Source organism: Mobula birostris, chromosome 3 (genome assembly GCF_030028105.1).
Source record: "Mobula birostris isolate sMobBir1 chromosome 3, sMobBir1.hap1, whole genome shotgun sequence".
Classification (NCBI taxonomy): Eukaryota; Metazoa; Chordata; class Chondrichthyes; order Myliobatiformes; family Myliobatidae; genus Mobula; species Mobula birostris.
Genome location: NC_092372.1, coordinates 207,578,451 through 207,594,982, shown reverse-complemented (window position 1 = coordinate 207,594,982; position 16,532 = coordinate 207,578,451). Strand labels below are relative to the sequence as shown.

At 40.6% G+C, this 16,532-nt stretch overlaps 1 protein-coding gene across 2 annotated transcripts in view; it reads right to left on the bottom strand.

The window, feature by feature from the left end:
- ptprn2 (protein tyrosine phosphatase receptor type N2) overlaps positions 1–16,532 on the bottom strand; it is a 1,029,064-nt gene that overhangs the window by 123,234 nt on the left and 889,298 nt on the right. For both annotated transcript variants that reach the window (XM_072254029.1, XM_072254030.1), the window contains exon 13: positions 6,292–6,510. In XM_072254029.1, coding sequence (XP_072110130.1) covers positions 6,292–6,510 — 219 coding nt within the window. The remainder of the gene's footprint in view (positions 1–6,291; positions 6,511–16,532) is intronic.

Below are 16,532 nucleotides of genomic sequence, written 5' to 3'. Positions count from 1 at the left end.
CACAGTGACAGAGGGTCTCACTGAACTCTCATCAACAAGAAGATTTAAAACTCTTCAGGAAAGGCATACCTTGAAGAGATTTGCAGTGGAGCAGCAAATTATAAACACAAAAGATCCTGCAGTTGCTGGAAACCTTGAGCAACATACCAAAGATGCTGTAGGAGCTACAACTGGGCTTTACAAGATTCAGAGAGTGATAGTGAGAGGCGGTTTCCTCAGTCACGAGTATCTAGAACTGGGATTACGGTCAGAATATAAGGGGTCAGTCAACTCAGTGTCATTGAGTCATAAAGTATTGAAACACACAGGGCACTGCAAATCGTTGGAAATCTGCCTCAGAATGGGGAAAAAAAGTGATCTAAGTGACTTTGACCGTGGAATGATTGTGGCTTGAGTGTCTCAGAAACTGCTCATCTCCAGGGATTTTTATGTACAATAGTCTCAAGGGTTTACAGAGAATGTGCAAAAAACAAAAGAGAAAACACCCAGCGAGTGACAGTTCTGTGGAGGGAAAGGTCCTGTAAATGAGAGCGGTCAGAGGGGAATGGCTAGACTGGTTCAAGCTGACGGGATGGTGACAGTAACTCAGGTAACCCTGCGTTACAACAGTGATATGCAGAAGAGCATCGCTGAGCGCACAACATGAAATGGTTGGCTACAGCAGCAGAAGATCATACCGGGTTCCACTCGTGAATGTAATAAACTGGCCGTTGAGTGTATATGTCATAGGGCAAAGTATTTACAAGAACGAGCTTGACGGATATTTGACAAGGGGTTAGTGGGGATTGGAATCAGAACTGGGACTGAGGCACAGGGATCAACCGCATATTTTACTGAATGGCAGAGCTGGCTCAAGAGGTTACTTCCACTGCTATTCCTCACACTACAAAGGATGTTGAATTGCATGGAGCAAAAAAAAACAATGGTGTCTCTCCACATTATGTGAGGATCCAATTTTATGAAAGTGAGAGAAATGGAGTTGAAGTGTAAATAATTTTGAAGGCCAGTTCCAGAAAATCAAAAGCAATACCTTAATGCACTACTATCTGCTTTCTCAATCAGTTATAGCTAGCAGATCCTTCAACTTACCTTATTTCATGGTTGACACTCTGAGTACACAACTGTGCTTTCAATTTATTTTTGTGCTCTGTGTTTTTGTGCTTTTTTCAAACCACCTAACCCTGCTTTATTTGTGCCATATTTTCCGGTGGCTACAAAGTCACAGAGCTTTACGGTTCCTTTTCTGTTTTTGGTGTCCTCCTATACACTGCCCATTGTGTTCGCTTGAGATGGACAGTGAATGCTGATGCAACCATGGGATGTATGACAGCCGAGCCTGATCCCGTCCCCAAACACAATCTTCCCAGCAGAGGTTGCTGAATAGATATTGAGATCAAGAAACCTGGTTGACCTTTCCCATCACCAGCCTAGGAATGACATGGTCTATTGCTCTCTTGAATATTCATTTTCTTTGTCCAGATTAGGTTCTGCTGCTTGGTTCGTATCAAATTGTGAGACTGAAATCTTCAAAGTCTGAGCAGTGGATTGATTCATTGACTGAATTGTGATCAGAACTCCGTACTGAGACTGGTCACCGCAGATGCTTAGTTTTTTCCCTCATTCCTGATGAAATACAATGACTGTGCTCAAACTAAACTGAAATAAATTCCCAGTCCTTTCCTCCTCTGGAATGTATTTACTGTGCCTGAAGTGATGACGCAGAGTATCAGACCCATAATACATAGCAGATCCAGCAGCAATCATTAATTACTTTCTCAAATTATGCTGGGGACGACTATTCTCCTCATTTCAACAATTAACTCTCCCTTTAATGTCAGAAGTTCTCTAAAACATTCAGTCAACAAAGTGATGAAAAGTCAAGAATGAGGAGCATGAACTACTGCTGAGCATCAGCAGCAAATGTTTTTTTTTAAATTTCCAATTTTCAGCACCTGTGACATTTTTGTGTTAATGTGAAGGGTGAAGCAATCTGGCTTTAAATGAACGCAGTACAAAGCATAATACCAACCCTTCAACTCATGACGTTGTGCCAGCCCTTTAACCTACTTCAAGGTCAATCTAACCCTTCCCTCCAGCAAAGCCCTCTATTTCTCTTTCATCCACGTGCCTATATAAGAATCTCTTAAATGTCCCTAATGTACCTACCCTGACCACCAACCCTAGCAACGCATTCCACAAAGCCACCACTCTCTGTGTAAAAAATCCTACCTCTCACGTCCCTCTAAACTTTCCTCCCAACTCCTTAAAGTTGTGCCCCTTGCATTCACCACACAACGAATGGTTTTCGCTCTTATTTCGACTCCTCTTCTCGAGGTGCTGATGCTTAGCAGGTATAGTTCCAGCAGTTTACGCTGCCTTGGATGTGACAACCATGTTATATATTGGCAGTCCAGGCATACCTCAGCAGTCAGGATTAGCCCTTACCCACCTGCGAGGCCATTTATTATGTGTGAACATGGCAGCGAAGACCATTAGGTTGCCTCAGTCACATCAATTCTGGGCTCATGCACTCTCTACCATTCCAGCAGGTGAAATATATCATTAAGGACCACCAAGGCTTCACTTGCCATTGTTGCAGATACCCATAGTCACTTACACTCAGCGGCCACATTATTAGGTACACCTGTACACCTGCTCATTAATGCAAATATCCAATCACCCAATCATGTGGCAGGAACTCAAAGTATAAAAGCATGCAGACATGGTCAAGAGGTTCAGTTGTTGTTCAGACCAAACAACAGAATGGGGAAGAAAAGTGATCTATGTGAATTTGACTGTGGAATAATCACTGGTGGAAGACGGGGTAGCTTGAGTATCTCAAAAACTGCTGATCTTCTGGGATTTTTACACAGAACAGTCTCTAGAGTTTACAGAGAATCATGCGAGAAACAAAAATAAAACATCCATTGACTGGCAGTTCTGTGGGTGAAAATGCCTTGTTAATGAGAGAGTTCAGAGGAGAATGGCCAGACTGGTTCAAGCTGACAGGAATGCAACTATAACTCAAATAACCACGCATTACAACAGTGGTATGCAGAAGAGCATCTCTGAGTACACAACACATCGGACAGCAGCAGAAGACCATGAACATGTAATCAGTGACCACTTTAGTAGGTAGAAAAAGTACCTCATAAAGTGACTATTAAATGCATAACCTCTTAACCACTACTTCTGAGATCAGCGTAAGTAGACAAAGTTACAGATCAAATTAACAGCATTCTGTTCTGTGTACCTTAAAACTACATGAAGCAGTGCACATCTAACACAAAGCTATTGCTGCAGCCTTGCAATAAAAGTTGGAGAAATAGTCTCAACTTGCATTAGCTTATTAGCTCATCTGCTCAGTAATACATCAGTTTCAAGTTGCTGAGTTATTGTCCAGGGCTACTAAACGTCAGCTCTTGGTGTATCACTGCACTGATAATCATGTTCTAACGGAAGCACAGGTAGATGCGATGCTCCATTTACTAGACAGGCATTTTCTCTTCCCTCTGCTAACACTCTTCGAAAGATCTCCCCTTAGCACCTCCACATCATAGTCAACCATTTCTGTTCACCTACAGCTGTCATTTACCTATTAAATATAAGGTTTGCTTCCTTATTAACTCAACTTGAGCTCATTATAAAAACAATATAGATTTAACTGTCATAGCCTCTGGAGAAAAGGCATTAAGGTCGCACACAGTAACTTAAACAATTCCAGCATGGCGAAACAATGTTTAATTATCAATTCAATTAATGAAGGCTGTCACACAATGCAAAATTTCCTCATAATAATCAGAGCCTGCATGTGTAGAATGTGCTTAAATCAGATACCCAAAGCTGGTCTACATTTTAAAATATCTTCATTAAATTCTTTCAGCAACATTGCAAATATAAGTTTTAACCCAATCAGTCAAATTTTGCAATGACATTATTGCCTCAGCCTTCCCTCTCAATGTTTCAGCTAAAGGTAGATTTTTTTAAAAGTGAGTACTCATGCAAATCTTCAGCAACTTGTATTGAAGTTAAATCTGTATATTGATCTGACACAGCAATCTCCATAAACGATAGCGACTGCACTTACAAATTCGGTCTGTCTTTTAACAAAAGCTGCAGCTGTATTTGCAGCTTGGAGCTTTCTCACACCTGATGTGCAGAATGATTGTCAGTTTATTAATGTGAACTCATCTTTTTAAAGTCAAATTATCAGAATCGTGAGTGAGAAACAATTGTTGACATACCTAACTATATCTAGCTTTCATTTAGGTGTAAAGCCATGAGACTGTAAGACTTAGGAGCAGTGTTTGGCTATTTGGCCCATCGAGTCTGCTCCACCATGCCATCATGGCTGATTTATTATCCCTTTCAACCCCATCCTAATGTCTTGCCCCTGTAACCTTTGACACCTTGAACCTCTCAACCTCCGCCTTAAATATACCCAATGACTTGGCCTCCACATCTGTCTGTTTCAATGAATTCCACAGGTTCATCACCCTCGAGCTAAAGAAATTCATTCTCATCTCTGTTCTAAAGGCACATCCTTCTATTCTGAGGCTGTGCCCTCTGGTCCCAGACTCCAGCGCTAAAGGAAACATCCTATGCACGTCCACTCTATCTAGGCCTTTCAATAGTTGATAGGTTTCAATGAGATCCCCCCTCCCCCTCATTCTTCTAAACTCCAGTGAGTATAGGCCATGAGCTATCAAACAGTCCTCATATGTTAACTCTTTCATTCCCAGGATCATTCCCGTGAACCTCCTCTGGACCCTCTCCAATGCCAGCACACCCTTTCTTTGATAACACTTAGAAGTATTATTAGCATTGTTATTATTGGCTACAACTGAGAAACAAAGGTGATGTATGTACCCCTGTGTAAGAATAAGAAGCAATATTGCACGTCTGCAGTCGGCAGCCCGTGGTGATTTCCAATATGAATGATAAATTGCTCTACACGAGTTTATAACTACATTCAAATTCCAGGTGATCTGTGGTATTATGGGAAATAAAAAGATTAATGGACATTAAAATATTATCATTTTCATTGAGATGTGAGGTCTTCTGTTTCTTTTGAGCCCCATTCCAAATAACCGGCTCTCTTTCATTGATTTGAATGGGAAGACAAGGGAATTTAAAACACTGAAGATCTTTACCGTTAAATACAGAAAATCTACCAGGGAATCTCAGTGCTGGGAATGGATTGCCTTGATTCTATTACATCTTATAAGGTTTGTTGATAGTTTTTAAGGAGAACTGCTTTGGATTGATTATTTTCAATATACTTGTCCAACTATAATGTTTGTCTTGGGTTTTATTCCACGTAATTATTCCTAATTGATTGGAAACTGGTAAACCTCTTAGTTCTAACAACAGTAAGCTCCCCACTTATCACCCACGTTTGAATGAAACGGCGAGGAATCAGTTACTTTTTGCTCCAGGTACTGATTTCTCTGCTTTAGTTACTGTGGGCAGGTCCTAGTAATCTGAGGAATCGCCAATCGCTACCTACCATCGTCGTGGAACACACTCAGAAATGCACACACTTGGAAAAGCTGATGAATCAATTGTACATCCAGGGCTACTCTTAAGAAATATGGCAAACTTTCCGTGTTTCCTGTGCCACCACTGGCAACACATAATTTTGACTCTTTCTGACCTGGATGATTCTCAGCACAAATTTCAATATTTTGCAGCACCTACAAGCCTGTGGTGAAGACCTGCCTTATAACATGCTTTGGCCAAGCAACGTTAAAATGCCATCTATTGTAAACCGGGCAAACCAGAGAACTTCTATGTCTCCCCGTCTCTCCCTCGGTCCAGTGTCCTAACTCTGATCCTTGCACTTAAACGATCAAACAAAAAATTGTCCAAATATATTCTAAGCCTGAGCGTAACTAATGGAAGAATTTCCACAATAACATTGACAATCAGTTTTATTTTTCCACTTTTTTTGGATGTTAATATTTTAGCTAGAGGGATATTTTTCTGTGCAGGGTAGGTGCTCAGGTTTACTGTTGGTAGTAGTGAGGCAGTGCAATGTAAGTCTTGTGGATCATTAGGGAATAGCCAGCCCTGCTACCTAACCTCTTGCTTCTCTAACCCATCCTTCAATCCTGAGCTGGTTTGAAAATAATAAGAGCAAGACAAAAGCAGAATGTTAATTATGTTCCAATTACAAGATGATACCCTGAAGTACAATGAATAAGGAATAACAGTCATTTCTTCCATTAAAAGATGGGTTAAGCAATAGGAATGGCTCTTCAGGCCCTAAATAAAGACAATAGTTATTACCTGGTAGGCACTGGTGGCATCTGAAATGACTGTGGCATCATGTCCCAGTGCAATCAGCTTCTCCTTCAGTTTGTGGTGAGAGCGGTGCCTAAGGCAGTAAATGATTCCTGACGCAACAAGAACCCCAATGATGCAGACGATGGAGATTATTGTTAAGATAATAAATTTGGTTGACTCCTCTTCATTGGCCCAGTGGGGGGATGCGCGCAGTTTGCTCTTCTGTGGTGGGGTGGGGGGGGGGGGTGGTTGGGATAAGAAAGAGAGGCAGGTTAAAAATATCATTTCATTTGCAGAACAATCCAGAAATTAGTGGGTGTGATTTTTGTTCCATAAAAGATTGCGTTGGCTCTATTCTGGTTTGTTCCTCTCCACTATGAGACTCTACAGCAATTCATCTTTGTCAGCATTAATCATTAGATATATTAATAACAATTTAAAAATTGAGCAAAACAAAACAAAACAAACATTAAAACATTTTTGCTTGCAATTGCCACAGAAATGAATTTAAACCCATGCACAGTTGTTGCAGGATGGGAAACAATTAGCCCTCTTTCTAGTACCCCATTTTCACTTGGTTACAAATGGATTTTTTAATTTAACTCCTGAAAGCTTAGCCAACCTATTCATTACCTCTACTATCCTGCTAGTAATTTTCTGCTCCCATTCACGCAGCCAACTTCTAATTTATGCTTGTAAGCAATGTATAGAGAGCTGGTTCAAGCCCAGTCCATTTCAGTCCCTTTCACCATAAAGGCCACCGAGCAATTATCAGTAGGCTCGACAGTTGGAGCTTGTCCCTAATTAGCCTCTTGCCTTCAGTCCACGGGATTAGCTGCTGCTGCCACTGAGGCACACGTTAATGGGAAGCTCACGCTGAATAAAGGCTCTGAGATCTTCCTGCTTTGACTATGCACCGCAGAGAAGGATAGTGAGGCGTGGTGACCCCCAGGAGGTGAATTGACAGCAGCCCCATGCTAAGCCATGCGAAATTGTTTCTCCCCTTAAATGTATCTGTCCTTGAAATCTTGCTTCCCGGGTATTGTTGCATATAAAATATTCTTTATTCATTGCAAGTCACTCAAGAGCAGGGCTATTCTTTAAACAGCGACCCTAAACATACTTTATCATCTTTACTTCAATGTTTTTTTTAACTTGGAGAAAATATCAGGATAGGAATCTACCTTACTTTGAGTGCAGATGAGGCCAGCGTAGAATGAAATCTTTAATTCTTTCCCAAATCATTGAAATTAACTATCAGGTGCTGAGTAGGACCCATGCTGCCTGGCTGGCATTGCCACCTGAGAAGAATTTCTCTCCTGTTAATTCTCTGATACTGATAATTAAAAGAAGAAGAAAAAAGTTTCTGCTTGCAAATGCATGAAATTTCAATAGATTTTGTTCCTTTAATAGATTTGCTTGGCTGACTTACATTCATCTGAAACAGCTAAACGTGAGCTATAAAAGCCTGAATTAGCGCTGTCAATCTTTCCCTTTGAGCAGCCTTCACATGACTCTCAATAAGGCTGAATGCTTAAAATGTTAGGGGTTTTGAGTGGTGGGTGGGGAGAAAATCCTTTTTTTTTGTGCGGCTGTTTCAAACGATTTTGCATCGAGCAAGCATGGAGTTTAATTAGCTATTCTTACACAGGACATACAAAGGGAAAGAAAATGCCAAATGCTTTAATGTTAAGTGCAATTAGAAGAAGAGAAACAACATAAATATATCTGTGTGATCTGGAATGGGCTGCAATCCCTTTATAAACATCACACGGAAATTTAAGGAGGATGTTTTCTTAGCTAATAACATGCTTTTCTTTTCTTTTAAACACCTGATACATGAAATATTCCTGAATGGTTAATTGTGTTCTGTGGTTCAAGAATCTTGGTACACTATGTAAGACGTGATGAAAAGAAGTACTTAAGTATTTTATCTGCCGACTCAAATCCATTACTTTATATTTCAGTCTTTTGAAACTGCATGGGCAAAATGATTTAGTCTTTCCAGATCGATAAAATCATGCTAGAAAAAAAGGTATTTCCCCTTCTTTGTTATGTAATAATGCACACACATGTTGATGGTACGAGTTTAAGTATGTTTTATGCATTGTGGACACTATTAAGATCAGTTGAATACCGTAGTATGAATGATGAAATGCACCATATAATATTGTTTACTACCAATCCTGCTCCTGATGGAACATTATGAATAACATAAACTGGACTGAATTTCCAGACAAAATTTTTTTTCATGACTTTGTTTTTGCAATAAAGGCAAAAGAGAAATGCAATATTTTAAAAATGTACGTTTGAATGTATCCTTTCGAATTCAAATCCAGGTCCTGTTTTCCTTGAATTTCAAAATAACTTGCATGAGAGAATATGAAGGGATATTTAAAATGGGATTTTGCTCACTAGCTTTGTATTTAATGGTAGTCAGGTTTCAGTGGAGATCTACATCCCTGGAGTTGAAAGCTGAATTTTCAATGCAATACGTTTTGAACACTAGTTAAAAGAATTCACAGAACAAATGTACAGATCTAGTAGAAGCACACCACAATGAATTGTTGTCCAATTACGTATTTCATTAAAAACACAGTGGAAGTCAGTATTATAGTATCGAAAGAGCCCTAAGGAACCGGATTTAAAAAACAGCACAAAAATTCAATATTTAAATGTTGAAGAGGATTTGATAGGGTAAATGTGAAAAGATCACTTCCCCTGGCGTGAAGGGCCATGAGGGAAAAGGGACAAAAACCCCAAACTGAAGCAAGGCCTGTTAGAAGGGAAATCAGGAAGAACCCTCTTCAACAAAGAGCAGCGGAACTCATGAATCCTCAGACCCAGGGGCTGTGGAAGGTGGGAGAGAGATGGTGGCTTCAGGACTGAGAGCCACAGATCTGTGCTGGGTCAGAATATCAAACGGCATGGGTGGACGATGGACAAATATAGTAGAGGTGCTGTTTAGCAATGGTCTAAATGAGTGGCAGTGCAGACTCAAGGGGCGGAATGGCCTGCTTGTTTTCCAAAAGGTACTCAGCGAGCTTGCTTACTTCAGAAGACTACGGAACCATGTGCAATTCACTCATTACTGTAAGCTTAATGTTTTATCAGTTGCTAAAACCTCAAACACACACGCATGCACACAGTCTCAGATTTTTTGACACCAGAAATGTTGCAAAAATAATTTCAGATGTCTTTGTAAGGATGGAAGCAGACAACTTATCACCAGCACGACCAGAGGCCAAGAGTTAAATGGATTAATTCTGCAAGTTTGACTTATTTTATCATCCTAGGGGGAAATTGTTTCTCCATTTACTCCTGGGCAGATGAGTGATATCTGTTCTGGAGCCTATTCATACACTTTAGCAAAATATGTAGTTCTAACATTTCTTGAATGAAGCTGAGGGTAAATATAAATGTATGCACACAACCATTTTCTCAAAGCTCAATATGCTTTAATAAATTAAGTACTAGGCAGTGCTCTTTTTACATTTCAGGGTGAAGCAAATAATTCAAAGGGAAAGCACCAAAAGCTTTTTTTATATACCAATCATCATCTCCCTCCATCAATATTTAAACTTTTGTGTTTTTTTTAAAAAGAAAAATATATTAAATGCATTCACTCAAGCAGAAATAATTGTGTATTAACACTTGACATTACAAAATCCTTTCAAAAAGATATTACTAAAACATGAGGCATTGTCATTTAAAACTGCAGGGGAAAAAAAGCTTTGTGCCCCAAATCACCATTGTCCCGCCATATCACTGAAAATTGTACTTGCAAATTTATCATTCATTGTAGCCGAAAGGATGGAGCAGTTAATATTTAAACCATCCTCTTCAATATAAATTTCTCTTTAATTGACAGTTGCCAAGATACTTCCATGGGATTCCAAAATTTGTAAAGTTTATTTTTTTTTACCTTCTTGTGAACACCTTCCATATCTATCCTACCTCTCAATAAAAAAAAACTTTTTGATGTTACCATGGTGCAAAGCAATACCAGAGAGTCCTCTCAGTGTTCTGCTTTTAATTTTGGGTGAGTTTATTCTTTTCTGTCCAGCAAACAATGAGGCATCAATTTATCAATCGGAACGGGGTCGGATTTAATAGTTTTACCTTTTCAGAAAAAAATCTGCCAAGACAAGGGATTTAAAGACATTTATTCTCTTGAGTGAGGGTATAAAGGATTACAGAAATCAGGAAGACAAAGGGGAGAAGGATTTCTGGAGGTCTGGCTTATTCAAATCACTGAGAAAGGTCATAGCAAAAAGCACAGACCTATTCATATGAAGAGACACAGTGATCTTTCAGTGACCTTAACACCACCGCTCACATCATCTGTAAGTGGAAAAATGACACTATTCCTGACACTTTTCTTTTTTGCTTTATTTTCCAACACTATGAACTTATAAACCTGAACAAAGAAAATATTACGGAGAAATCTATGATGTGGTGGATGCTAACCCGTTCTTCAACGAACGAAACAAATCCCAATTGTGCCAATGTTTTGAGGCTACTTTTAAGGTTCTTTTGAAATGCAGTCTCGACCTTCGTCCCCCCACCAACACCCCCCCATCAGTGCCAACTGACGGATGTAAAATTAATGGAAGTAAGAGCCCTATTATTACTAAGCACACAAACACAATTCACTCAACCTTCTGCGGTTCAAAGAAAGTTACTGTTACTGAATTGGCACTTTGTAAAAAGAAAGATCGTGAAAGAGGAATTATTCTTTAAAAAATGTCAAGGTAGTCAGAAATAATCACCAACACAGGATTTTCAGAGATAAATAACTGAACACCGGGCAACCTGATCATAATATGAAACGAATCTCACATACCTGAATTCACTGCTTGTAATTTTTCAAATTCAAGGGTTTTCAGCAGCTATCCTTTTAATGCAAAGAACCAGGGAGAAAGATTTGACCCGAATGTTTCATTTCTTTTTGCTTCTTGCACTTCCAGCTTCTGATATTAACCGTCCATCATTCATTTTTCGCAGGGATGAAGCCAGCAGCTGCCTTACTTCATTCAGCTGGAGAGCTTGCAGTGGTTTGAACTTCATAAGGAGGAGGAGGAGGAGATGGAGGAGGAGGGAAAAAAAAGGGAAACGCAAGATTCTCTTCTGTGGCCTCTCAGTCTTAGAACTAGCCTTATGTGAGAGGGTGATGGGTTTTTGACCACAAAGTGGGGGTCTGAGCCCCTCCTTATATTGGCCAGCTCCAAAGCCCCTGTCTACACCACATGTCACATCCACTGGTTGCTATGGTGATGCTTCCACATGTTGCTGACAGTAATTAGATAAGAAGCTTTTCTGTTAATAAACCTTACAGAAGTGTGAATATGAATGGATATCAATTTTGTCACTCATTTGTAAAGCTGCTTGAGACTTCTGTTTGTAGCCTGTTCAATTTTTCTGTGTTGTTAGTTGCAAGCAAGTTCCCCACAGGTTTTTTTTTAAAATATATATTTTACCTTGGCACCATTCATGAGTTTAGCTGAGAGTGACAAAATTTGAGCCCCAAGCTGAATTAACCCTCGTGTGGGCAAAGGGGCATGGGTTCGGTCCACAGGCAGAAAAAGCCGATGTCCAGAGAGAAAGGTGAATATGAAGTACAAAGCATATTAATTAGCTTTTGGTTGGGTTAGGCAAGCTTGCATAAGGCAACAGCTGCAGCGAACAGGAAAGGGAAAGAAAGGAAGGTTGATGGGGGTGGGGAGGGGTGGTAGTTGTGAAGAAGAAACCATGTCAGGCGCATATGACAAATCTTGGGAGGGCTCTTCAATTTATCTTTCTATTCAATTCCCCCTCCCTCTGTGTTTCCCCTATTGTTTCTTCCTGTGACAGCTGGAGATGGCAGTCCCGAAGACCTGACAAAATGAGCTCTTTCACAATGCACCAGTCTTGGTGCTTGCGGGAAGAATAGCGGCCCAGGAAGGTACAATTTAAACTGAGGCGCAAATATGGCCTACAGCTTTAATACTGCCAAAGCCAAATCAAAATGCCCCTCGGAGAAGCCCAAGGTAATTATTCCGTCCTTAATCCACTGCCAGTATTAGAGCGCGATTGATCTCAAGTGCTTGTGCCTTGGCTGACCTGACCAGAACGAGGTCTGCTTGGTTAATGTGATCGGCCGTCAATAGGTTTTTGCAATTGATTGAGATTTTTCCTTTGCAGCCGTCGTCATAATATGTCAGAAACCAGCCGTGGATGGAAAGGGGAGGAGGAATGAATTCCTCATTCTCCCTGACAAGAAGCAAAATTCACCCTGGGTAACCATGGTCCAACTGGGCAGCAATGTGTATATCTCATGGCATTGAATTCTACTTTTAGATAATTACCTTTGATACTAATTCCACACTTGTTCCTCTTACATACATTCATTTTTGCAAATCTGTACACCTTCCAGCACTGATTGTTGGTGCAATTGTTTAACTTTGGTAGCCAGTAAGTCTTCTTTCAAAGTAGAAGGAGAATTCCATTCTGATATGGCTTCAGATATAAATCCATAATGATCAAATTTAAAAATTAACTGGTGCAGATCACAGTTGGTGTTAACAGTAAATGACCATTTAACACATTTGCCTCTCCATTATATTGGCAGAGGTGTTAATGAAGGCATTTAAAAAAACTCATAAATGTTGAACAACACATTAAGCACCAACAGCAAATCTCATCCTTACCCACCTCACCCATCACTGCCCCTAGGGTCTCTTAACACATTTGGAAAAGCAACGTCTTGTACTTTGAAGAGATTGATGCCCATGAATCAGAACAACATCTTTATCTGCACCAACCGTAGGTGACGCTTGGAATTTGAAGAAGATTTTCGACAGTGTTTCCTGCATCCAAGGCTGAATAGCTTGGCAAATTACCTGATGTTAGATCGCAGATGTGCCTGAGCCAATCAAAATTTGGGAGCAGGGCACAACCTAAATACATGCTACTAGAGAACAAGGCTCAATCACTGCAAGTTCAGAGTAAGAATTATTAGCTTATATATTGCGCTACGGCACAGTATTGAAACAATTACCCGCATCGGCAAAAATACCATCAAATATATTCAAGTAAATCATGATGGATCTTTGCCCTGGAACATTAATTCCGCATCTCCTTCCACAGATACTGCCTGACGTGATGAGTTTCCCCAGCATTTTCTGACTGTTATTTCATGCTCCAGTAAGTGGCAGTCAGTGGCTGCTTTGTGAATGCAAATTGATAATTAAAGCCACCGTTTGAGCATTTGAACATCTCTCATCTCCCTAGCTGACCATTTCATTCACTTCTTTTCAACAGGAAATTTTTGTGGTAGGAATCTTATTTTGGGAAGCATCTGTCGCAAGAATTTTGAATGTATTGTTTAAGCCTGGTATTGAAATGTTACCATACATACAAAATGCTGGAGGAACTTAGCAGGTCAGGCAGCATCTATGGATGGAAATAAACAGTCCTAATGTAATGTCAGCATGAAACGTTTGACTGTTTATTTCCCTACCCGATCTGCTGATTTTCTCCAGCATTTTGCGGGTTATGCTCAAGATTTCCAACATCTACAGAATCTCTTGTGTCTCTGAAATATTATTAGACATCAACTGGCTGTAAAGTAACATGACCAGCTCTCACTAGTCTCTACCTATGAAGATTGTGTGGGGCACAAATTCGACCGGGCATCAGTGAAAGTCATGGCGCACATGAACACTTAGCATGCAAGAGAATTCCTAGAACTGTGGTTTTCCATGAAGAATTCTGTCAACAAACACATAGACCTTGATCCTATTTTTGAGCCGATGCGGGCAAAATTCCAGACCACAACACACGAAGTTCCCTGCGCAACCAATCAGCGATGAGATTTCGTCCCCACATCACCATTGAGTTTCTGAGATGACGACCAAACAGCTGATTGAAAAGTATATAAAGGCCAAGCATTCACAGCACAATCAACAGCCCACTGACGATGTCTACGCACACGGTGATGAAATGCTTGCAAGTAAATTGCCAAGATCGGAGAACAACTTAACCCAACCATTACCAGACTCCTTTGAAGGGTTAAAAAGAAGAAAGCTAATGTATAATGCCTTACTCTCTAAAGCAGTTCAGGATTTACAAGAAAGGCAGGCAACAAGGGACAAGCACAGTGGCGAAACAAACAGAACTGCTGCTTCACAGTTCCAGTGACTGAAGTTTAATTCTGACATGGTGATTAGCACATTGCCTCTGTGACCATACAGATTTCCTCCTGGTGCTCTGATTTCTCCCACATCCTAACAACGTGTGGGTCAGTGGGTTAATTGGCCAAAGTACATTGCAAAGAAATGAATTCTGGAGTGTGTGGTTGATAGGAAGATAGGTAATTAACTGGGTTAAATTAGGACAGTATGACAAGGGATACTTCATGAACTGTGTGCTGTGCTGGAAGACTCCATGTAAAAATTTGGCTCTGATTAGATCTGACCAGATTAGTACCATAATAAATAATCTAAAGCAACATATATAAAACACTAGAGGAACTCAGCAGGTCAGGCAGCGTGTACGAAAAAGAGTAAACAGGTGACATTTCGGGCCGAGAACCATCTTCAGGACCAGGGTGTTATAAAACACTCTGCCGTGGGACACTTCTTTGAAAGGTAGGCACTGCTACCACAGAGGATAAGAAGCAACTAATCTGCACACAGGACTGTCATGCAAACATCAGGTGCTGAAGAAACTGAGCAAGTCAGGCAGCACCTATCGATGCCGGCTGTTTATTCCCCTCCATCGGAACAGCCTGACTGTCGAGTTCCTCCAGCACTTTGTCTGAGTGCTGCTACACTGCAAACATAAATGCAGGTTAAGCATCATTTCTATTCAGAAGTTCACTAAAGGAAAACATTGCCCAGCTGTTCCAAGCAGTTCTGCTGGATCTTTTAACTTCAGTTCTGAAGGAAAGGGAAGTTCAGTTTAACATCCCTTCAGAAAGATGGTGCAGAGCTCCGTCAGTACTCTGCAGTGAGGATCTATCTTAAATGTATGCTCAAGCCTTTGGAGTGAAATTCTTTGGATGTGACAACTCCAGATGAACAGGGAAGACAGCTGTCCTTGTATCAAACTAGACAAATGAATCACCATCTAAATGTCTTCATGACCATGGAGTGATCTGGTTTAGCTGTAGTACTGTGTTGTGTTGAACAGTCTGCTTCTTGAATAATGATCAAATTGCATTGCTGTCGACATAGAGAAGACATTTGCTTTGTTAGAGCATTTTTGGGGTTAGCACATATAGCAAATAACTTCAGCAACTGACTTAACCACCAGTCTTCAGATTCGAATATGAACTGTGGATTAAATCTAAAATGCAACTCTGAACAATGTGTTCCTAAGACAATGAAACACAGTTAGTTGGAAGACCAGACAATGCTGATTTAATTTGTTATTTGGGTGTCTGTCATGTGGGTGCGAAGAGGGAGGTGTGAGGTGCTGTGTAAATATGGAATTGTCCTTTGATCTTTAGCGTATAAAACGTCGTGTATTGTTGGGTCCGGTAGGCCTCTTTCCTCTGAAAGAGGTCTCAATATGAAGCCTGCTGTGTCTCATTTTGTCAAATGTAAAGACTACTTTAGAACTACCAGTACTTCTCTCTAGTGACTTCATTCACGTGACAACAGTTTGACAAAAAATAAATCAAATCAAGTAAACAGGCAAGGACGGGATGCTGAAAATCTGGGAGGGGGGGCGTGGGACACTTTTACCAGAAAAATAATTTGTGCCAATATTCATCATATCCCAATGGCTAATGAGCAAAGTATCCATTTGCCAAAATGCACATTAGGTTGGAAGCATGAACATCGACTTCTCTAACTTCCGCTAATGCCCCACCTCCCCCTCGTACCCCATCTGTTACTTATTTTTATACACACATTCTTTCTCTCACTCTCCTTTTTCTCCCTCTGTCCCTCTGAATATACCCCTTGCCCATCCTCTGGGTCCCCCCCCCCACCTTGTCTTTCTTCCCGGACCTCCTGTCCCATGATCCTCTCGTATCCCCTTTTGCCTATCACCTGTCCAGCTCTTGGCTCTATCCCTCCCCCTCCTGTCTTCTCCTATCATTTTGGATCTCCCCCTCCACCTCCTACTTTCAAATCCCTTACTCACTCTTCCTTCAGTTAGTCCTGACGAAGGGTCTCGGCCTGAAACGTCGACTGTACCTCTTCCTAGAGATGCTGCCTGGCCTGCTGCGTTCACCAGCAACTTTTATGTGTGTT